General features: G+C 36.7%; 2 protein-coding genes and 1 pseudogene across 3 annotated transcripts; all 3 read right to left on the bottom strand.

Annotated features, from left to right (window-relative positions):
- Positions 1 to 8719: 8719 nt before the first annotated feature.
- On the bottom strand, positions 8720 to 11189 carry LOC116117331 (nascent polypeptide-associated complex subunit alpha-like protein 1). Its single transcript, XM_031403373.1, has 4 exons — positions 10878 to 11189; positions 10332 to 10419; positions 9505 to 9632; positions 8720 to 9410 (listed from the first exon to the last, which is right to left on the bottom strand). Exons 1-4 carry the CDS (start codon positions 10935 to 10937, stop codon positions 9072 to 9074), a joined length of 615 nt encoding a protein of 204 aa, XP_031259233.1. The 5' UTR covers positions 10938 to 11189; the 3' UTR covers positions 8720 to 9071.
- A 1049-nt stretch (positions 11190 to 12238) lies between these two features.
- LOC116117312 lies at positions 12239 to 14301 on the bottom strand (annotated as a pseudogene).
- Positions 14302 to 16186: 1885 nt separating this feature from the next.
- On the bottom strand, positions 16187 to 17867 carry LOC116117338 (F-box protein At3g07870-like). Of its 2 annotated transcripts, none has more exons than XM_031403385.1 (2): positions 16593 to 17867; positions 16187 to 16230 (listed from the first exon to the last, which is right to left on the bottom strand). In XM_031403385.1, exon 1 carries the CDS (start codon positions 17839 to 17841, stop codon positions 16936 to 16938), a length of 906 nt encoding a protein of 301 aa, XP_031259245.1. In that variant the 5' UTR covers positions 17842 to 17867; the 3' UTR covers positions 16187 to 16230; positions 16593 to 16935. The 2 variants fall into 2 exon arrangements, with proteins under 2 accessions (XP_031259245.1, XP_031259244.1); XM_031403384.1 differs by having other exon boundaries at positions 16189 to 16230; positions 16535 to 17867.
- Positions 17868 to 24922: the final 7055 nt, after the last annotated feature.

Here is a 24922-nt window from a genome sequence, read left to right as displayed (position 1 = left end):
GGTCCAAACTACGAACTATCATAGCAAGCTTCACGTTCACAAAACCATCACCTAGTCAACCTTGAGCTCCTTTCAAGGTACAACACTGAAGATCCACTTCAGTTGAATTAGCTCAGCAAGCTTCAAGCACCAACTACGTGTTAGAGCCATGAAAGTCACTCTATTTTGGTGATAAAAATACCTCATATGTGATTAAATTGAAGTATATTGAGATAATTAAAGAATTTATGAATTTATTCATGAAAATCGCTTCCTAATATTTTTCTTATGAATTTAACGTGTTTGGAATGATTTTGGAAAGTATATGAGTTGATATTAGGTTGTGGTTTATGGATTAAGGGTGATTTTGTCTCATTTATGCTGTTTAGGGGGTAAAATGTCATGTTTTAAGGGGCTGATTTTGTCACTTTTCAATTGTGTAGGGACTAAACTGATATTTTATATATTGTTCTATAAAAGAAAAATGCAGTTCGTGTTTCCAGGGGGGCTGTTCACCCAGTTTTCGGGCAACCCTTCGTCTCCCTCTGGCGACCCTTCGTCTCCCTCCGACACCCTTCGTCTTCCCGGGTGCACTGCCATTCACCAGCCACCGTCAGCACCGCAAATCACGCACCACCACCGCGACGTTTCGCCTTCCACCACCGCGACTTTTCATCTCCAGGTGAGATTTCACCGTTTTCCATGACGTTTCAACTCCCCAAGGGTCGATCCCCCTTCCCCACGCCGGATCTAGCATTTCCAAGCTTCAGCCGCCGCAAACCGCCGGAATCCACGATTTTGCCGCCGCGCCTCTTCATCTCCAACCCAGATCCTGCTCATTTCCGGCGACTTCTCACCTCCCCAGGACCTGATCTGAACTCCCCATCACCTGAGCTTTCCATCGGTACCTTCGGATCCCATTTCCACCACCGTTTTCTGGAAGACCAGCCGAAAAATTAACGTTTTCTGGCGAAGTGTGGCTGTTCGTATTCCGGGCTGTCCGTTGTCGTTTTCGCCCCTTCTCCATCATTCACTGTCAGTTACCTCCTCTCCACCATGATCAGCTCCGTTTCCACTGTTAGCCTCCGTCATCACCACCATGAGCGGCTAAGTTCCCGATTGTCCGTTATGGTGTAGGCGAGATCGAGATTGACTCCATTGATCTCCTCATCAGCTCTCGACATTAGATGAGCCCAAATGTTGGATATTTGGTTAATTTTCTTGTATTCGATTATATTTGTTTTCGTTTCAATTTGTTGCGATGCTTTAATATTATTCTGATGCTCGACGTGTTGAATTGATAATGTCCGTTGAGAACGTTTATTGATATATATTTCGCATAATTGAATGTCGGTTTGAGATTATTGAATGTTGATTATGACTTTAAATTGCTTTGGTACTGATTGCAATCAAGTTGTAGTAGCGTTTAATATCATTTCTACTAGGAATGCATTTATTGTGTATTAGTTGATTGAATGATATAGGTTGATAGGTTGTACTTGTTAACGTTTGTACCAACAGGGTGTTTAAGGGTTTAGTGTTTTTCGGTTAGTCGATATAGTCTTTAACCAACGGTCTATAACTAAGACGACGGGGAGACATGATAGATTATACCTAGATTGCCGAGAGATATTTTTATTGATTTGCCTAGCCTTGTAGGTTTAGGAAATTGAAGAGCGAGGAGAGGAATTGTGAGAGTTGGTCTTGAGTCAAACCGAACCCGTAGCAACAACGCTTTTAATATTGTGTTTTAGTTAGCAATTTATTTAATGCTTTTAATTTCCTACAAGTAATTAGTTTCCTTAGTTTTAATCAATCATTTTGCCAATTTCTCTTTTGTTAACTCAAATATACATTAGGTTGTTAGTCTTGCTCTCTGTGGATTCAACCCTGCTTACAGCTAACTACGGTATTTAGGTTTAATTTTGTGGCCGTGACGACCGGTCTAACACTACGTAACCAACGTAAAAGGAAGGACAAAATCAAAGTATTTTGATGAAGGTATTTATAAGCCTACCTAAGCATAGAAACCTAATAAAAAACAAAAGAAACCTTTAGGAATATTCAAAGTACTTTCAAGAAGATAATTAGGCTTGAATGAAATTGCATTGGATCAGGCGTATATCCCTTCCATAACTCATATAGTGTCTTACTGGTTTTCTTATAAGGAATTCTATTTTGTAAATGACATGCAGATAACAAAGCCTAACCCCAAAGATTATCAAGTGCAGAAGAACTAACAAGCAAAGCATTCATCATTTCTTTCAAGGTCTTATTTTTTCCTTTCTGTTACTCCATTAGATTCAGGTGAATAAGGAGGAGTCATTTCATGTATTATTCCTTCCTTTTCAAAAAATCATTAAACAAGATATATTCACCTCCTCTATCTGATCTAACCCTTTTAATCTTTCTATTTAATTGATTTTCTACTTTAGCTTTATACAAAAGAAACATGTCAAAAGCCTCATCTTTATTTCTAAGCAAATACACCTTAGTGAACTGAGAAAAATCATTAATAAAAGTCACATAATATTTTTTACCACTTCTAGTCATCATTTGTTTCAAATCTCCTAGGTCGGTATGGATTAAACTAAGCAATTCAGTTTCTCTTCATATGAAATGGGAAAGATTCTGAGCTAGTTTAGATGCAACACATACCTCACATTTATTCAAGCATGTATTACTAATACTAGAAATTAAACCAAGATATTGCATTTTCTTAATATAAGAAATACTAACATGTCATAATCTAGCATGCCACATATCAATAGAATCAATCAAGTAAGTAGAAGAATATGCATTTTCATTCATAATTTCATAAACATTGAGCACAAAAAGTCCTTGGTTACAATAACCTTTGCCCACAAAGACGTTATTCTTTGTCAGGCAATTTTATCAGATTCAAATGACACCTTAACCCCAACCTTTCCTAATAAAGCCACAGAAATTAAATTTGCTCTAATATTAGGCACATGAAGCACTTCATTGACAACCAAAGTCTTGACAAATGTGAGCTTCAAAAGAACTTTACCTTTGCCAAGAACATTAGTAGTTTGAGAATCACCAAGATATACATGTTCTTCTCCATCCCCTACAGGAGTGTAGGAGGTAAAAGCATCTTTGTTTGCATAAATATGTCTAGTAACACCAGAGTCTACCACTCATTCTTTCACATTGGCCATAAGATAAGCAACTAACTGCTGTAATTATATCATCTCCTTTAACCAAATTTTGCCTTTGGCTTAGAAGGATTGTCATTTCTCATTCTCTTTTTGCATTGAGGTGCATGATGATCTGACTTTCCATAAACAAAACAATTTCCCTTCTTTTTGAAGGTGGGGTTAGGAGCTTTTGGCTTGTAATTAGATTTTTTGTTATCATACCTCTTATATAGCTTTGAAACTTGTCTTGCACCAAGTGTGCTTTTGAAGTCATCTCCTTTGCTTATGCAGCATTGAGTTCTTTTTTATTGGTGTCCTCAATTATGATGTGGGCGGTCAAATCTGCAAATGACAATTGTTTGTGCTTATGTTTGAGTTGTTGCTTGTAATCCTTCCAAGATCTTGGTAGCTTTTCAATCAGCAATCATGCAATAAACTTATCTTGCAAGTTGATGTTTTCAACCTTGAGATCTTCCAAAAGTTTGCGGTATTCATTGATTTGCATCTTGATATCCTTGTCATCTGTCATCTCCCACCTATAGAAGTTACCAATAACAAATTTTTGCTTCCCAGTATCCTTAATATTGTATTTTAGTTTCATTGAATCCCATATATCCTTGGCTTCTTTATAGGGGAAATAGATATCAAACAATATATTAGATAAGGTGCTAACGATTGTATGCCTATAAACCTTGTAGCATGAGTCTAGGTTTCCAATTGTTTTGGATCAACGGATGGTCCAGGTTTAGGATCTGTGAGAGCAGTAACTACACCGAACATGTCAAGGATCGAAAGAATGTGTTCTTGCCATCTTTTAAAATTTTGTCCTCCAAACATTTCAATTTTGGAGATATCAGGAAAAGGTTTGGCATATGAGGCAGCGGCGACTATTGGAACAATAGAGGCAACTGAATGGGACACCCCATGAAGGCCAGCAGTGGAGGAGGTGTTGCCATAAGCTATAGCAGCAGGATTGTCAATAGCAGCAACAAAAGAATTGTTGGTAGCAACAGTTGGAGAATTGTTACCGAGAGTAGACTCCATAATCCTTAAGATTGTTGTAAAATAATTTAGAAACAAGGAAAAAATAGAAAACCTGAGACGTGTTATAAACATTGTCCTTAAGGATTATTTCGCCACAACAAATATTTCAAGAATGTGAAAATCCCCCAGGATTTAACAGGTTCTTCTGAAATGAATTCTAGGTACGCATAACAATAGGAAAATTTTATTAACCCAGAGAAGAAGTATAGAGAGGAAGGCTGATGATTTGTATAATTCTAAAGAATAACAACTCTTTTTATAGTGTAAAAATTATAACGTTATAATAAGATTGAGATTGAGAAAAATATAAGAGAAAAATAAGGCTTGTGAATGTTATGAGAAATCAAGAATAATGTTAACTCCAACAGTTAGTAAAACTCCTTGCTAAAGTTTAGGAATAGTAGGTCAATAGGATAAAAACAATAACGGTCCTCACAAATTCTTTTTGAAATACCAATAATAATTCAACAAGGTTGATGTAAGATATTGATTCCTAAAAATGCTTGTTTGTGATTATATCTCGTTGCTTTCTTTACGAATTGTGATTGGAACATAAGTGAACCATCGGCCTTCACTCTACAAAGAGATAGGGTTTTGATTTTTTCGGCCAAATTCTAGCTGATTCTGGTGACCAAAATTCAATTCGACACCACCAATTAAACCACCAGCCTTTACTCTATAAAACCCCTCTAACCCTGGCACTTAGTAGCCACTCGTTCATCGGTCGTAACTCTCATATACCATCGCGATTGGGTTTGTGAAACCCTAAATACGGCTAATATTCCTAGAGGGGGGCTGAATAGGAACTAATAATAATTATCGTGGAATAAAAACTATCACCACAAGCAATGGCTAATGATGAGTTTAACAAATCAATATTCATTAAATGAACTCAACAAGCAAAGAATGACAATGATAATGATAGCATAAATGAGCAGAGAAGATACCCAATAGAGAACAATAAATGTAATCAAGTTATAAAGATAAACAAGCAATAAATGTGAACAATGAATGTATGTGCAAGAGTGATAAATAAGTTGAAAGAGAGAGAGAAAGAGAGAGAAATGCTCAGAAATTTATAGTGGTTAAGAACTATAACCACAAGTCTCCTACATCCACTTCAAGGCAACCTCCTTGAAGTTTCACTAGAATCAGATTGCGCCAATACAATAGTTTTACAAGATTTCACCAACACTTTCACTAGTTTTACAAGATTTCGCCAACACTCTCTAGTTTTACAGGATTTCGCCAACAAGGTTTTAATCAAAGGGTTTTATGAATGATTACCTCTTCTTTTTAGGCTTATACACACAATAAGAACAAAAACACTCACAAAGATTTACAATATGAGTGCAATTGAGAGTATTTGATTTGGATTTTGAGCTCTATGGATTATATGAGAATGTTCTCTGATTTTTTATAAGACTCTCCTCTGCCTTTTGCATAAAGACGTTGAGCTTTTATATCCCTTCAAATTTGAGTTGTCTCATTTAATGCAACTCTAAAAAGTCTACAGAACCTAAAGGAACGATTGTTCCATAATCGTGAACGGTCATTCCTAAAACAACAAATACTTTTTCTCATATCTAGGGTTTATGGAATGATCATTCCACCACGCTGTATGATCATGCCAAAGCATCGCACGGCCATTCCACCACGCAAAATAGTCTAACCAAAGGCTCTTTCAATTCCATCAAATTTCAAGAAGCATGCATAGCTTCTTCGAATGTTGTCAGCGATTAGATAGAAAATATGCAGATAGGAACAGTCGTTCCACCACGGAGAACAGTCATTCCACTTTTGATACTTTGAGTTTTGACTTGATCTGCAAGATTGACTTTTGAAGAATAGTCAAGAGCACGAAGGATTTTGAATTTGAAATATCTTGACTTTTGACTTGAGTGGAACGGTCGTGCTAGAATGAGCGATGTCACAAATTTTGGCAAAACATTAGATGACTATATGGAACGATGTCATGCAAAATGGTACATTCATCTGGGTAGTTTTTTATGATACTGAATGGTCGTGCCTTGATCGTGCAGGATCGTAACACTTGAAAAATTTGCTCACGCGTGATCATACCACTTGACAAATCTGTTTTGGTTTGGTTATGACTTGTGTCATACCTTAGCATGTTTTGGTTAGTGATCAACCAACTTTTTAGTTACTTTTGGCACATCAAAACACATGAGAGGCCAATAGGGTTGATTTTTTTGGCCAAATTTCAACTGTTTTCAGTGGCCAAATTTCAATCTGGCACCACCACCTAAGCCACCGGCCTCCACTCTACAAAACACCTCTAACCCCAGCACTTGGTAGCCCCCCGTTCATTGGTTGTGACTCAAGTATATTGCCACGATTGGGTTGATTTTTCCAACCAAAATCCAGCTGATTCTAACATCCAAAATTCAATCTAACATCACTACCTAAACTACAGGCATCCACTCTACAAAACCCCTCTAACCCCAACATTTGGTAGCCCCGCATTGTCGGCGGTTAGGTTAGGGATTTTGGAAACAATGGAAAGTGATAACCCAGCCTGGAGAAGGCCTTGAGTCTCAATCTGACCGGTTAAACCGGTCAGACCGGCTGGGTTTCAGAACGATGAATTTTGCATGTTAATGCAAAAAGTTTAAACATTAAGATACCAAAGTTTCAAACCTTCTCATAATATGAATATGTTGAATACATTGGATATCTTGAAAAGTTTTGGTATGGTTGTCTTACATGATGACCCAATACATGATCATTGCAAATATGTCTTGCTCTTATTGCAAATAAAAGAATAAGACTATCAATCAACAACAAAATTTTGTGATATCATAATGTTACCCAGCTAACATTTTTTGAGGTGCTTTAATATTTCTAAATTTTATTGCAAAGGTGTAGCATGTGATCCCTCAAGGCTTTATTGTAACATGATATGTACCTTTTTACCTTATTAATTTCCCTTTTATTTTTCTCATATATGTGTATGGTTTATAAGGGTTCATATTTCAGTATAGAATTCATGCTCAAAGGATAAAAAGATTTAGATACCTTGAAATGAATAAATGTGGAACCAAATTTACAGTAGAAGCCCTACATCACAAATAGGGGGCAACATTTTTTCTTCTTAGATTTTTCAAGTCATAACTCATAACTATTATAGACTGATTTTGATTTGAGAACAATGTTTCGAAACTCAACCCGGTCAAGAGGCCAGTTCCTGGGTTAGGCAATCCGACTGGTTCGACTAGCGAGTCAAACCGGTGATATCAGCATGAAATCTTAGTATGAAACTTAAAAAACATACCCTTGAGAAATTACGCATCAATCCCTATAGGTTTGAAATCTAGCAAACACACCCCTGTGATCTGGCTAGGATACCCTAACCACTGAACTAGGGGTGTTCGGTTTCGAGTACCCTGCACTTTTTGAAGAAACCAGAACCGACGGTTCCTTGAAATTTGGAACCAGAACCGGAACCGACGGTTCCAGTTCGTAGGTACCCAGAACCAGAACCTGTAACAACGGTTCCGGTTCCGGTTCTGGGTATCCTATAAAATTACATGACCTCCCAAAAGTTTTTTAAAATGGCAAAAAAACCCTTAAAAACTTACAAATACCCACCCACCTGGCACTTGTTAACAAAAATAAAATTACAAATTATAAATTCAAAATTACAAACTCCATTACTTTGTAAAGATAGATTCTCAAAAGTCAAACCAACTTACTTTAAATGTTATGAAATATAAATATAAATGTATTCACATTACTTTTTCTACAAAAAATTTTATTAACCCCCTAATCTTTAATTTTATTTTATATTAGTCTCGGTTCTTGGTTCCTGGTTCTGATTCCTAACTATAGGAATCGGAACCGGAACAGGAACAGCACAGTAACGGTTCCAAAAATTTGGAACCAGAACCTACCCATTGACTATTGGTTTTGGGTAGGAATTGGAACCAAACCCAGGGTACCCGCCGGTTTCAGTTCTAACCAGTTCTTTTGAACACCCCTAACTACAACTACAATCCACCCAGATCAACCCGACACCAGACAAACCACCACCAGGCCACCAGAAAAACCCTGATCCACCATAAAATACCACCATCCGCCACAACAGAACCCACTGGTGGCGCACACAATGGGTTGGACAAGGTGAGTATGGGTGTGTTTGTGGGCGACGAAGTGGCTGAGGAGCAGCTGGTAACAGCCTCATGGTGCACGACGTGAAGAAGAAACATGGGGCATCTCCCTTGGGCGACAACAAAGAGGCGATTCTTTGACCCGATGGTTGAACCGGCGAAACTGAACCGCCCATTCAACCCTGTTTCGCCTGTTCAACCACCGATCACTCCGAGCCAATGACTAAAACAAAGTTTAGAGTGTCCCCAAACCAAAGAAGGGGCCGATTCCCGATAAGAATGATCAAATAAGCCAATCCGATCCGAGTTTTAAAACAATGCTTTAGAATTGTCTAAGACATGAAATTAATCAAAGTTTAGTAGAGGCAAATATAATATTGCATGATTCTATCACCATATACCAAATATAAAACTAATGATATATAACATTCCTCTTATCAATCACATGATTCACATCCTTATTCAGCTTACTCTTAAAACTACAAACAATTTCCCCATTATAATATTCTAACCACCTTTGAAGTGGGTAAATATGCACTAAGCTACTACTTCCAGGAACAGTTATGTAACAACCAAAACTGACTACTGCTGTTTAGTGCTGAGTCACGGGCGCAAGAGCAAAATACAAATACAACAATAAAAATAAAATCTGTAACCCATTCACAAGGGTACAGCGGAAAATGAAAAAAAAAAAAAAAAAAAAAAAAATCCTGGAGCGACCACTCAGATGAAAAACATTCACTAATAATGAGACAAATCAGTTTGTTAGCTCCATAATGGCAGAAACAATGTCGCCATTTGCAACTTTGAGTGCTTTAACAGCCCTTGATCTTGACACCCCTGCTTGTGTCATCACCAACTCAATGTCCTTCGGCTCCACACCAGTCTCATCTACTTCTTCATCATCTTGAGCCATGGCTGATGACTCAGGCTTTGAAGCAACATTATTCAAATTAGGTGGCGGAGCCTTGAATTGTTCTGCAGCCTGAGTCTGCAGTTGCGAACTCAGATCCTCAATCTTTGCTTCACCAAATATAATGTATGTCTCTGATGTGGGGCTCTTAAAAACATCAGGTTTTGAGATAACAAACAGAATCTGAAAATAAAAAGCATAAGAGTTTAAATTATATGTTTAAAAACTAAACTAGATTAAAAGAAAGAAAAAGTTGGACAAAAATTCAAAAACAGACGTTTTTGCTCTTTTTCACTGTTACACGACTAACTCCTGTTACTGGCTTCATCCCAAGTTTCAACATTGCCTTGCGAGACTTCTTTTCACTCCTGCTCTGCTTTGATCGACCACTTCCATCTCCTTTCCCTGGAATATAATAAATTTTTCCAACAGTTAATTTGTGCCAAACTTCGTACTAATCACTGTATACAATGATCACAAACAATATGTCCAAACTAAACTGTAAATTATACGTCTTATAATTCTATTAACTAGGGACCTCAAGTAGATCTTTTAAAGATATGCATTGCATCCATGTGAATTCAGTAATTCTATTTCCAACCCATTACCATGCTTTTCTAAATTAGTTCATAAATATGATTGAACTTCCGAGGTACTAAAAATCCCATCTATGCAATGATATCAAAACTATTTATAGCACTGATTGTCATTTCAAAGATGTTGACATATAAATGAAATGCTTTCGGTGTATAGTCTACTAAGGGATCTCTCCAGACGGCTTGAAATACTTAAATACTTCTGAGTTTAAAATGCTACACAATAAAATCATAAATCAATGAAAAATATTCAGCATGTAAAGATTGACAATCGAATTTGAGTAACTCTTCAAACCCTTTATACAATATCTCAGAATTCTTTGCACAAAGATTATATTTATCCACATTAAAGACAGGTCTACATCAAAAACAATGTTCTTAATCTACAATAATGAAATCTTCATCAGCTAATTGTTGTCACACACTCTTAGAACGCACATGCTTGCAAAGAAACAAAGAATGGAAGAAAATAATATTAACAAAATTCATATTTGTGTTCTGATACTACCTTCAGCATCCTCTTCATCCTTGTCATCATCTTCATCCTCCTCATCATCATCGTCGTCATCTTCATCCTCAACCACAGGCTCATCAGGCTGAAACAAACATTATTATGTGTCATCCACAAGCAAATCATAAGTTTACAACAGCCATAACAACAAACCTCATTAAATCAACCAAAGCAAATTAGCATACGATCGACCCTCTCAAACTAGTCTCATAATTTTGAACAGAGAAAGCAAAATTTAGTATTCAATTAGTTCGAACACAGTCTTAAATTGGGACCAAGAAAAAGAAAAAGGTAAAAAAAAAATTTCATTCAACTCAAACATTCATAACTTTACTTTTTATTTTTATTATAAAAAATTAAAAAAATTAAAAAGCCAGAAACGAGGTGTTCATTTTACACTACTTTATTCGATAACCAAAGGTGCCCTATGCCACAAAACTTCGTAAATCCAGAAATTACAAAGAGGTAATTGACTGAAAAATATACAATTAAAAACAATTACGAACGAAATTAAATAAATTTCAGTGGGTAGGATTGGCCTACGTTGAGCTTTTCTTGTTCGAGATGAGCAGCGAGGAGTTCTTCTTGGGATTGAGCAGTCATTGTTGGTATTTGAGTTGGTTAAGTTTCAGAGTTGAGAGGAAGACAAAACCCTAACAATACCCGATAATCGAACTCAAGCTATATGAAATGGAGTTTTATGTAGATGGATTGGAATGGAACCTGGTCTTATTCGCGTTCGGGTTTGGGTTGGAGTGGTTTAGGCTAACTCACTGAGGAACCAACCAAATTCAACTCATCATTTTACTTTTACAACGAATCACATCACATTTTGATATTAATTCTAACCAAAATCTGTTTTATCATACTCTCCTCATCCTCAACTTTTAATGTTCACTTTCTAAATTTATATTCTAATTTTTGTTATCATTAATTAATTAATATATCATTCACTGTTTACCATCAATAATACATAATTATGTGCTCTCTTTATATCTTGATAATCAAATCTAGCCCGGATTTCATCCTAAAAGAAGAAAGCGTTGAAAGGAATTTCCAAATTGTTGCATAAATATTGACAATAATTTAGATAATGGAGAGTTAATAACCCAAATTGAAATATCATTTTAAGTTAATCTTTGCATTGCTAATTGTTAGCAATTGTAATAAGAAATTATTCAATAAGAATAATGTTACAAATTCTAGATGATTTCCAAATTTTCTATCATAAGTCAGAAATTATTTCCAATTAATTGCACTAATACCTCATTGCATATGATCTCATAAGTAATACTATATTAATAAATCCTTCTCACTTTCTCTCACAAGTAACATATTTCAAGAATAATACTATATTAACAAACCCTTCTCACTTTCTCAGCAACACGCAACATGATTTAGCCATATCAGAATTCGTAATTGATCAGGCCGTTGCTTCGTTACCTAATGCAATATAAAATCGCACCTACCCATAATAATAATAAAGTCGAACTTTCACTCACCTAATATAACAGCGCCCCATCTGCGAATTATGAATAAATATAAATGCTTAACTATACGAATAACCAATTACAAAACTGTCATACACGTTTGGGAGAAAAGAGATTGTAAAAAAATTTTATCGAGAAGATTGTTAAAAAATGTTTATCAACCTATCTTTGATCATGATCTCAAAGCCATGATGGATTTCCCATAATTTCTGTCCAAACAACTGCGATTAAAAACAAAATGGAGCACAAGTGCAACCCCAATATTGAATCATGAGCTGATACACGAGGAAAAGAGAACTAAAGAAACACAGTAATAATAATACTCAAAATCTGCAACCTCAATTCTTCAAGAGAAACAACGCCAAGAGAAATCCTCAAAAAAGACCACTAAGCAGAACATCTTTATAAAGTGAATCAATTTGTTAGTTCCATAATGGCAGAAACAATGTCACCATCTGCGCTTTCAGTGCTTTCACAGCCCTTGATCTTGACACCCCGGCTTGTGTCATTACCAACTCAATGTCCTTCGGTCCACACCAGTCTCGTCTACTTCTTCTTCATCTTGAGCCATGGTAGATGACTCAGGCTTGGAAGCCACACTAGTCAAATTAGAAGGAGGTGCTTGAACTGCTCGCAGCCTGGTCTGTAGTTGCGAGCTTAGATCCTCAATCTTTGCTTCTCCAAAAACAATGTACGTCTCTGATGTTGGGCTCTTGAAAACATCAGGTTTTGAGATAACAAACAGAATCGAAAATTAAAAGCTATTAGTTCATATTAAACTGAAATCGACGACTAAGCAAACAAGAGAAAACAAAAATTGGGAGCAATTCAAACAGACATTGCTTTTCTGCAGTAACACGACTGTGATCCTGGGATTGGCTTCATTCCAAGCTTCAACATTGCCTTGCGAGACTTCTTTTCACTCCGGCTCTGCTTTGATCGACCACTACATCTCCTTTCCTGAAAATGAGAAAAATTTCCACCAGTGAAATGGTCCCTACCTTCAACTAATAATGTTCATAAATTACAATTGTTTACAACTCTAATAATGTGTTTAAACTACAATGTTCGAGTCTAATAATATGCATCTCAAATATATCTTTTCATCATATGCACTGCATTCATGTAAGTTCTTTAATATTATTTCCAATCCTAACAATGCTTTTCCAATTAATTCATAAATCTGATTGAATGCTAAGTTACATCACAATATAAAAATAATATCAAAACTATTTATAACTAACTGTGGTTATGATTCCAAAAATGTGGAGCATACATAAATTGTTTTCATGTATGGACTATTAAGGGACTCTCCCAACTACAAGAAATATTCAAATTCCTTTTGCACTTATAATGTTCCCAACAAAGCGCCAAGCGATTTTAACACAAATTTGCAACAAAAAAATTGTTTAGTTGGCATTAAAAATTAAAACTCTAACTTCTCATCAAGTCCACTGGATACATTGAATCAATGGCCATGAATTTGTGTCCAAATTTGTGTCAAAATTGTATTACAATAGTCTAATACCCAAAAAATCATAAAGCCGATCATATTATTTCAATGTAAAGGTTGAAGTAGTATTTGAGGAACACTGCGAACCCTTCTACACATCTCAATTATTTGCACCAAGGTATAAATCTATTGCCAAACAGCTAAAAGAAAAACATCCTGATCAAGAATAACAAAACCATTTAACAGCAGTATTTTGTTTATACAAAAATATGCTGTAAAAGAACAAGTAAAAAATAACATATCCTCCACGTTGAGTATGTTTAATAAAAACATAAATCCAACTTATTATAAGCGGCAGATAAAGATAGACACTAGTATCTCTATCGGTAACTGTCCAAAAACCTTTCTACAATATCTACAATTCTTGCACAACGATTGTATTTCTGACTGATCTCTTACTTCCAGCATCCTCTCATCCTTGTCATCCTCGATCTTCCTCATCGTCACATCGTCATCCTCATCCTCAAGCAAGGCTCATCAGGCTGCAACAAACATTACAATGAATTCTCAACTATGCAAGCAAAGATTATCAAACACTGTCCCCACTGCCACAAATCAGAGCTTGAAAACCCACAACAAACCTCATTACTTTGGTTTGTAGATAGAATTTTTTCACAAAAAAGAGAACAAGTACTCAATAAGCTCGGACTTGTTCAGTCTTTAATTGGACCGCACAACAAAGGGTTTTACAAAATTCATTCTACTCTAAGATGTATAATATAACTTTCATCTTAACCAAGCCGGACACACGGGTAATCATTTACACTAGTTTCACAGTAAATGAAGGTGTCCCATGCCATAATTTAACGAAGAGTTCATTAACAGTAATATATACAAATTAAAAAAAAAAAAAAAAAAAAAAATCATGGGTTCTACGAAAAGAGAAATGGTGGGAAAGGCTTACGTTGAGCTTTTCTTGCTCGAGATGTTGAGCGAGGAGTTCTTCCTGAGTTTGAGCAGTCATGGTTACGTTTTGAAACGAAGAAATGAGCTAATGAAACCCTAGTTACCCACCGCTTAGTTTGTCTAACTTATATTTCGCTTTATATATAGGGATGGACCCTTTGGGTTTGGGTTTAGAGTGATTTGGGCTGCCTAGCAGAGAATCAAGCAAATTGAGCTGATGTTTTCACATAAAAACTATTTTGTATTTTGAATGATGTAATATTATATAATTTTATATTATCACATTCCAATCTAATTAGTGAGAAATATTTGAAATCATTTTGGAGTATAAACTTGAGAGTCACATAATAATATATTTGAGTGAGCCACTACTTTCGTTTTTCTTTTCTTTTGAAAATTAGTAATTTTTAAATGATGGGATGCAATGGAGTGTAGTTTAATTTTCTTTTTTCTTTATGATTAGGGTGTCTAAAGTAGCTTGTATTCTCAGGGTCCATTGAACACCCTAACACCCTGCAAACCTAATATTCTAAGGTAGGTTACAAATATGGTATATAACCCCAAAGTGGTTTAAACCCAGAAAGTCAATAGAATGAACAAATATATTCTTGACTGTCAAGTCAACCTCTTGGGTTAGTAGGGGTGAAAATCAAGTCGAACCTCGAGCTCGACTCGATTTTGGCTCGAACTCAACTCGACGTTAGTCGATTCGAGTTCAAGTAGTCATTCGAATTCGAGTTCAATCATAATAGAACTCGAACTCGATTAAAGCTCGAATACTCGAATTCAATTGAAACTCGAATACTTGAATTTGATTAAGCTCGTATTCTCGACTCAAATAATGAAACTAGACTAAAACTCAATTATACAAACTCAAATTCCAATTTCTGGTACCGAGTTTGAGGCTCAAATTTGATACTATAGTGCTCGAGTCGAGTTCGATTAACCAGATACTCGACTTGATTTCACCACTTCATAGTTTAAAATTAAATAATATCACTAAGCCATGGACAATGTTAATATTCGTGAGTTATAATTGAAGTATTACACATTAACAGTGTCTGAGATAACACATCTCGTGCATCAACACCTCCCCACCGAATAAGATAAAATCACTTAAAATATAAATTTGAGATGCAAAATTGAGCCCCAAAATAATGGCATTATACATCATCAACCATAATCTCGGTGCATACACTGTCAAAAATCAAAACCCATCAAGGATTTTCCCATAAATTCTTTCAAACCAACTGTGAAGTAAATATGTATGTGCTACTTTGAAGAACAAAATGTATAGCATAAGTCCACAACCAACATTGCTTCATTCTGATACATAATGAAAAAGAGAACAAGATAACACAGACTAATAATAAATATTCAAAATCTGCAACCTCAATCATTCAAGGGGGTAACAACGGAAAATGAAAATAATCTCTCGGCTGAACATTTTTAGTTCCATAATGGCAGAAACAAAGTCACCATTTTGCAGCTTTTGACTGCTTTCACGGCCCTTGACCTTGACACCTTAGCTTTTGTCATCTCCAATTCAATGTCCTTCAGATCCAAACGGACCACACCAGCCTCGTCTACTTCTTGTTCATCTTAAGCCATGGTCGATAACTCAGGCTTTGAAGCCACATTACGTAAATAAGAAGGAGCTTTGAATTGCTCTGCAGCCTCAATCTTTGCTTCACCCAAAACAATGTATGTGTCTGAAACAGAATCAGGAAAATGCAAAGCATAAGAGTTTGTGGCCCAAAGCAGCCCAAGACAAAACCAAAAACAAAAAAGCAGAAAGTAAACAGCATATTACACAAGTTTGAGACTGAAAAAGAAGAACAAAAAGTTAGACAATAACTCATTCTTTATCTTTTTAACGGTAACACGGTTGACTCCTGGAATTGCCTACACTCCAAGTTTCAACATTGCCTTGTGAGACTTCTTTTCACTCCTACTTTACTTTGATCGACCACTTGCATATCCTCTCCTGTCATATTAAAATTTGCTAACAGTGAAATTGAGTCTCACTTTCTAGTCATCAGTGGATCATATCATTGTGCTCTTCTCACACGATGAAGCATATAAGTCCAGTTATTCAGAATTGTTCGTACTAATAAACAAAACCATTTATTATTAGTTAGCAAATAATCACTACACTTAACCAGTCATAATACCTGTACTTATGTACACCCTAATAAGTTTAGTTATGTTTCATCACAATTCGTAAAGAGCAAAGCAACCAGTGGTAATCACAATCACAAAATACGCAAGCTAAGGAATCAATAGCATACATCCAACTATGAATAAGCAGAATCTGCTCGCAATTACACAAAGGAAAATAAAGCAGACCACATATGAAGCGTTTTTCATGTTTCAGCGCCATTTTCGTTGCAAATGCTTGAATACACTCCATTTTCTCTTCCCCAAACAAATGCCACCTTCAGGAAATAAAAACCTCCGCGGACTTAAACGAAATCCTTCTTTGTACAAGACTAAGCTCTCAACAAAAGTAACCAAATCTATTGTCATATCATTGCCACCAATTCCAACATGTTTAAACTGCAGTTGCTCAAGGTCATAGGAAACCACCTCTCTATTAGACATTAAGATCAACAAATCATTGTCACTGACAATGCATAAGGACCTCAAGATACTTTTCTCCGGTACAATCGAATATTCCTTATTCCAAGACTCAGCCACACCATACTCCCTCATCAGTCATCACCCATATGCAACAATTCTCAACTATGCCAATGCTGTTAACACAGTGAACAATCAAGATTAACAATCCCCTTAAAACATCAGCAGAAACTCGAAGCCTATTTCTTCCATCAGGATCAATTTTCGGAACCATAATCTCTCCAAATTTCTCCCTATCAAAATCAAACGACAAAACAATATTACTAGACGGTCCCCTAGTCTTGGAAGCAAACCAATGCACAGCTTCATTGACATATGCATCCGAAGATTTTTGGATTGCATAGCTTCCAGCATTTGTTCCAATTCTTCTCCAAGAATTAGTAGCCAATGAGAAAACCTCAACCTTTGGTGGCTCTTTCTCAACATAAACAGGCATATAAAAATCCCCAAAATACATTATCCTCACAATCTTTAGTTCATAATTAGAACTGCGGGAAAATCCAAACCCGAGAGCGAAAAAAGTTCCGCAATCTTTAAACTTTCGAGCGAAACAAGAATTTCTAAGGATCTTGAGTTTCCATATAGCCGGATTCCATAAATATATAATTCGACCAAAATATTGATAAGAGTCAGACAAGCAAATGAGCCCATCAAAAGAAGCGGCTAACTTAAAGTAATTGCTCTCGCAAATAAATGGGATTGGGAAAGTTGAATAGTAAGCGTAGGTTTCGCTATGCAAAACGGAGAGGAAGTTGTCGCGAAAATCGCCGGCTTTGTAATGCAAAAGAAAGGGATCAGATTTCTTACGGAGATTGAGGTGGGTAGAGATGAAAGATTGGTGGGTGATTAAAGAAAACCAAGATTTGCAAACAGCTGTGAGTGTAATGAGGTCCTTAGAGGGTAAACGAGAGAGAATATTGCAGAGAATTTCAGGTGGAAGAAAAAATGATGATGACATTTCACTAGAGTTGCTTTACTTGGTGTCTGCTTTGCGATCAGTGATTCGGAAGTAAAGAGATGATCGTCTGACTCAAAATGAGAAGCGGAATTGTAAGATCAACTGGTTGAGTAGTTGGGTAGGGCTGACAAAAATTAAGAAACAGCTAATGGATTGGTATTTTTTCCATTAAACCTCTGAATTCTGAAACACAACTGATATAATTTTTATCGAGGAAATTTAACTCTCCGACCTCCCAAGTTTGCATTTAAAAAAATGACACTAAAAATATTTTACAATTTTTTTTTAATTTAGAAAAACTGACATGACACATTTAGGATTCATTAAACATGTTAAATGAGTTAAACTGAAAAGATTTAAACATATATGGGTAATATTATAATTAATGGAAGTTTGTTTAAATTTTGAAAATTAAAAACGACCTCCACCCTTCAAAATCACTTAATTGAGCCAATTACCCAAAAAATGACTGACGAACACTTTTGATTTCTCTGCCATTTCCGACGACGAAAGTGCCCTATTCTGGCAAATATTCGATCTTAAAGCTTCCTTACACAAAATCATGGATGATATTCACAAAGAGAAGGAAAACCCAACCCCACTCCAAATTCTAGACTCCAGCGACAGCGACAATTCAAAGGCTATCGAAGAAGACGCTCCGGCAGATCATCTGATATGTGAAGGTGGTCCAGAGGCAGAGGAGACAACGGCAACACAAGAACAGAGAGAAGAATCGAAAAACGGTTCTGAAGAGAAGGACACCGACGAGAATTTAGGCTAGGAGGAGGAAGTTGGTGAAGAAAGGGTACATTTTTTACTTGTTTTTTTGAATTTGATGAGAAATTTGATTGATCTGTGCAAATTTGGGGGATATGTAGTTGGTTTTCTTGTTATGGTGGTTGTGGCGTTTTGTCGAGTAGTTGACGGGTATTGGGGGAGTGGCTTTGTTTGGGTTCTAGAGGATGGGGGAAGGCAAGGGAGGTCGTAGGGAGGTTGTTTGTGGGAGGTTGGAGGGCTGGGGATGGTTGGAGGTGGCGGAATAGGGGGTTTAGAGCCCTGCATATTGGAGTGCAGCCCTCCAGCCTCCCTATTCCGCCACCTCCTGTCATCCCCAGCCCTCCAACCTCATGGAACCTGCCACAACAGCCTCTGTAGGGCTTGCATTGGCATCCCTAGTCCTCTCGAGGCCAAAAACACTCACTCCCCGATGCCCTCGAAGCCTACATCCCCCAAATTGGTAGCCTATTGGTTGTTTTTTTTTTTTTTTTTTTTTTCTGAGATTTAGTTTATATCGATTATGCAGATTTTCTAAAGCGTAAATTATAAAGACTATGGGTTGGAGGTTGTAAACGATAAGGTACCGTACTTCCCCGTAAGGATGACAGTTAGGTCAAGTTGGTAAGTTTTTACGAGAATAATGGAGATTTTACAGGAACAGAAGAAGGGTATGGACCGATTCAAAGAGAGTTGTTTCGATCATTTTATGAACATCAGAGAAAATTGGAAAAAGGCGTTCTAGGGGTAGGGAGTGCATTATATGTTGCTGCACTCAGTTAAAAGCCAAAAAAAAAAAAAAAAAGAAATGTGGTTTGTGGTGGGATGATGGAATATGCCCTAATGATAGGCTTAAAATGTGGGGCATTTCCAAATGCGGAAGAGCAAGAGAGAATAAAAAAGAGTAAGGTAGCCGATAACTTGGCTAAAAAAGTTTTGGGGGGAAAGGCATCTATTACGGGACACGATTTAGAGGAAATGTTAGGAGAAGGTGGGTATACCTCTTTAGAGAGGTTCAAGATGTGCCTGGTATGGTTCGTGCATTCGATCCTAATGGCTTCGGACTCAACAAAAGTCGTTAATATGGATTAGGTGAAGTTTGCAAGCAACATGGACTTCTTTAATGCTTATCCGTGGGGACGAGTATTATTTCAGCTAACCATTGACTCCCTGCAAGGAAAAGACATGGCGTTAAAACAACGCCAATCTATCGAGAAGAATAGATCGAGCACGTACAATTTGTTTGGCTTCCCATGGGCAATGCAGGTAAATATTAATAGCTTTTTGTTATATTTTTTGGTATTATATGTGTTTTAATTATGATATGGACTGTTTTTTTACAATGTAGGCTTGGATGTATGAGGTTGTCCTTGTCTTGGCTAAAGTGGGGGGGAGGATGGAGACTTCGGATGAGCGACCACAATTTCTTAGGATGTTGCGATGGCACATCGAGAAGTGTACCCATTGGGATTACGACAAAATAGACATGAAAATTCAAACGGCTCGGGTAAGACTAAAGGATTAATCTTTTGAATATGCACTTGCTTTTAAATGTGGCTTAAATTTGATTGATTTTTTTTCTTACTGCAAGGAGTCGTTTGTCCCTTCCTCACCGCTATTAGAGGTGAAGCGAGAGAGGAATATGTTACATCGTTCAAAGCACTGGAGGATGTAGTAGATGAAAGGATAGATTGCCTAATGCGGGACCTAGAAGGGGCCACGCATGTGAGTATAGTTCAGGGCCACTGCTTGAGAATGTTATTGACGCCAAGGATAATAAAGCTCCAATCGGTGGGAGGGAGGAGAAGGAGGAGGATGAAGAGGTTCATACGCCTCTACCCAATTGGCAAACCGGTACAACAAGTATTGCTTTTTCGAGGCATCGGGGTCGGGAGAATGAGGTGGTTGACCTCATGAACAGTCTGTTTGAGAGTTTTACAACAGCTGTTTATGAGAGGTTTGAGAAGATGGAAGAACGGATGAAAGGGTGGAAGAGAAAGTTGATAGGGTGGAGGAAGAAGTTGGTGGGGTATTGAAAGTGGTTGAAGTGAAACCTGAGCATAAAATAGAGAGCCGAAAGAGTAAGCATGTAATTTCTCCTTACATGACAGTAACGTATGGAAAGAAAAGGAAAATGAAGAAAAAAATGAGGAAGTCAGTGAAAGTGGAGAAGCAAAAATGGAGGAGTAGGGTAAGGAGGAAGGTGGAGGAAGTGGGGAAGTGAAAATGGAGGAGGGTGAGGTGGGACATGAAGGAAGTAGGGAAGTGAAAATGGAGGAGGAAGTGGGCAAGTGAAAACGGAGGAGTTAAAGGTCGATTTGTATAGGCTAATAGATGAGGAAAATAAAAAACTCTTCTATGTCTATTACAATGATTCTGGAAGTGATGGGCATGTGAAGTGCAAGACCAGGGATTATCCCCGGGAGTGGTTTGAAAATATGTTGACGATGAGCAGGTGGCTCGATGACTCAGTGAGTTATTTTCCCTTATTTTTCCTTATTTTGCTTATGTTTTCTGGTGTGCTGTCGTAGGCAACCAAGATTAAAACCTAAAAACACATGTAGTAGTGTGAGTCAGGGTCATTCCCACGGAGAGTGTCTAGCTGTATTTTATGTTATGTGAACAAGGCTGAGGGGGGTTATAGTAAAATAGAAACAATCTCAAGAAAAAAGCAAAAGAAATTCAAATCTAAATCAATCAAAATAACGAAACTTGGTCTCCGTCAACATCCACCATCGGAATCTTACAACTGATCATTGATGAAAAAATAAATCAATTCTTGCTTTGAATATTCACTGTTGGAACTATTTTCCTATCTCTTCTTAATTGTAATTAATTAGGAAACAAGCGATCTTAATTAATCTTACCACTAAACAACCCTAGACAAGCGCTAAAGATTTAATATAATAGCAGCCTTAAGAATTAGAGAGATCGATGAAGCTAAACAACACAAACTCAAGCGATTGTATTTAATTTAGTTGAGTGTTCTTCTTAAGATTACTAATTCCTGACGCAGCAAATTATTAACCCTAATTGCTTCACAAGTTAGAGGGATCAAACAATTAAAAAATAAATTAGCAGTAGATTGCAACAATTAATAAACTAGTAGGCCTCCTAGTAATTAAACGAAACAATCATAAAATTAGGCACAGAAGAACATCCAATACTCAAACACGAAAATTGAACACTAAAAAATATAGATTAGATCTCACAGTTTATTAATTCCGAGGCCTCCGTTTCCTTCGACCAAGTTATAAAAGTTTTAGCCGCTCATGGCCATAATCAAAACTCAAAAGAGAAAATTGCAGAGAAGAGAAAAGAGAGGTGTGGTGTCTTGCCCTAATCTGATCTCTCCCTTAAAAATACCCAATTCGAATTCTAATTCTACTCAATCTCTTAAAAATATTCTAATATCCTAAAAAATAACACTTATCCTAATCTGATTAATTGGAAATAAAATAAAGTCATAATAAAATAGGAAAGTGGTGTTTCCAGCTGTAAATTTCGTGCAACAAGTCTTCAAGACGCCCAATAATAAATCGCCTATTTCAATTGCATGATAAGGCGGAATGTTCCAGAACGTCAGCAGTGCAGGTACGTCAACTTCAAGCCCGATTACGACCTTGATGCAGCGAGTATCTCTCCAAACTCAAAACATGAAAGTTTTAGATCTTATGGTTCCACATCATTTTTAATCATCTCAATCGGAGCTCGGATGAGAGAGTTATGCCCAGATTACGAAACAATGTCGAAACTGTCCGAATTCACTTAATTAATTCCGTTTTGCAATTAACGCCTCCATTTGCATCCTAAATCAAAATAGAATAATAATGAGTATATTTAGGCAGCAAATAAGTATAAAAGACTAGACAATAAGGGGGGTAAATATGACATTTTGCATTCCCATCATTTTCCATGAGGTATTGTATACTTATTATGTTGTTTTTATTTGATGTAGCACATCGATGAGGTATTGGCACCTATGAGGCTACGACAGAACAGTAATGATGATATTTTGTATCCGCACTATGCCATCACCGATGTGGCCTTTGGCCAACACTAGTAACTACATATGATACTTTAATGAAAAAGGCCAATGGTAGTGGTAGAGGTGCAACAAGGGAAGGCAGCGGAAAAGATTGGCCATAGATGACTTCGACGGTGTCCTCGATGATTTTCAATTTGATGACAAGATGATGCAGTATGTACAGGGGGGAAAGGCCCAAATATAGCAATAGTTGGGCAAACATTAAAATAGTATACTACATCATGAACATCAAGGATATGCATTGGATAACCGTCGTCACGCTATAGAGGAGGGCTTGCTGCAGATCCTTGACTGCAACCCAAGTATTTGTCAAGAGAGGTAGTTGGAGATGAAGTTGCAGCCACTGTGTATATTATTCTCGTGGCTGTTGCACGATAGCGGGATGTTTCAACACTTGGGTGATGAACTACTAACGGGAAAGTGGCCACTCAAGCGCCTTCCCGTCCCTACAAATGACTCAAGGTAAATGTTGTATAAAACTTATATAATACAATTGTTCTATAAGCTTATTCTAATGCTAATGTCTTCCTCTTATTGTAGTGTTGATTGCAGGGCATATGCACTAAAATTTATTGAGTTCGACATGACCAACACCGATGGCTTGAATGACGAAACAATGAGCAACTGTCGGGAGCGCTAGGCTATTGAGTGCTTCCATGGGTATATGATCCCTTTTGACTGACCAGAACCCAATCCAAGTCATTGTTGATGCTGTCATCAAAAGGTATAGAAGTTGGACTTAGAATTTTGTAGTTTATGTGATGTTGTCTTATTAGGTTGTCTTGAATTATTGGGTTGTCTTGAATTATTAGATTGTCTTGAATTGGATCAGCTGGTGTTGTTAGGCGTCAGGCTATTGATACTTGGGTTGTGGTGTTGCTACTGATGCTGATGCTGAAGGTGTGCTGGATAATTTTGGAGGATGAGGAAATGGCTGAAGAAAATGATGAAGAAGGGGGATGGAGGCTGCCGGCCCTGCTTTTGTTTTGGGTGTATATAGGATATTTATTTGTTGTATATAATGTTATAATTTAATGTAATTGACACATTTCATATTTGTACAAAACCAATTCAGTATTTCTTTCCCTATTTTGAGTTTGAGTTTATTTACTATGCTTGTTACATGGCATTGATGTGTTGATGCAATTAGGTTGTCAAATTCAGAAGAAAATATGGAATTAATATGTGTTGGTGATTTTAGTTTGTCAAAATTTAGGAGAAAAACTGGAAAAAATATGTATTGCCCATGATTGCTTAAGCGATATATAAGCGATTACATATATCGCTTAAGCGACCAAGGGTTTTCTATAAAGGATCGCTTAAACGAGACAATAAATCGCTTAAGTGATCATGCATCTAGGCAAATCTTTATTCTGTCATGGACTTGATCGCTTAAACGATACCAAATTGCTTAAGCGATCAAGGGTAAAAGCGAAGAATTGCTTAAGCGAGTGTAAGGAAACGATCTAACCAACGCAGCGGAAAACAAAAATTTTAAAGCATAGATTGATTCCTTTAAAGCCAAGATCAGAGTACATATTATACAGTTAATATGTTAAACCAAAAATTCTGCAGAAATATGAATGATCAAAGTAAAGATTAGAGTTCATACGCACGTTTGGAGGCTCCTTCAAACTTGTCTCTGAATCTTTTCGCTACCGATCCAAGAACAGGATCAAACTAACGGTAATCCACACGAAGATAACCTGAAGAGCTAAAGAGGGATGCTAGATCCTCTTTAGCTTTGAGAACAAAAACAAAAATCAAAGAGACTTTGATTCAATGACCAAGGGTGGCGTGAGATGTAAAGAGAAAGGAGGTTGTTTCCTTTTTGATAAAAAAAAGAGTTCTCTCTTAATGAAAATCACAAAAACACATGCACTTATATAGTGCATGTGAAACTCTATTCCAATGAGGAATAGGCTTGGGTTCCAACCCAAACAGCCCTTGTGTCCAAACACTCCCAATCATGATATTTTATTTTAATTATTATTATTTCAATTAAACTCAATAATATATTTATAAAATATATTAACATTTAATAACAATAATAATTCATTTAAATATATGTGCACATATATTTAAATATAATCTCACTTATTTAATTTTAACATCAAATTAAATGTAAGCAACAACCTCAGCAAATTTAATTGTACTGTGCGATTACCAAAATACCCTTTCGCCCCTTGCACAAACTGATTCTTAAATTATCTTTTATGTGTGTGACCCGTAGGCTCCTCATCATACCGACAGTGAGTA

The sequence above is a fragment of the Pistacia vera genome, unplaced genomic scaffold (assembly GCF_008641045.1).
Source record: "Pistacia vera cultivar Batoury unplaced genomic scaffold, PisVer_v2 Contig804, whole genome shotgun sequence".
Taxonomy (NCBI): domain Eukaryota; kingdom Viridiplantae; phylum Streptophyta; class Magnoliopsida; order Sapindales; family Anacardiaceae; genus Pistacia; species Pistacia vera.
Note: the sequence above shows the minus strand (reverse complement) of the source record. Positions and strands in the feature narration are given on the sequence as shown.

Excerpts from the sequence above, each read along its gene's own strand:
- LOC116117331 (XM_031403373.1), bottom strand. The coding sequence starts at position 10,937 with ATGACTGCTCAATCCCAAGAAGAACTCCTCGCTGCTCATCTCGAACAA. Across the intron at positions 10,420-10,877 it reads TCGAACAAGAAAAGCTCAAC|CCTGATGAGCCTGTGGTTGA; the intron begins GTAGGCCAATCC and ends TGTTTGTTTCAG. Across the intron at positions 9,633-10,331 it reads GGATGAAGAGGATGCTGAAG|GGAAAGGAGATGGAAGTGGT; the intron begins GTAGTATCAGAA and ends ATTATATTCCAG.
- LOC116117338 (XM_031403385.1), bottom strand. The coding sequence starts at position 17,841 with ATGTCATCATCATTTTTTCTTCCACCTGAAATTCTCTGCAATATTCTC.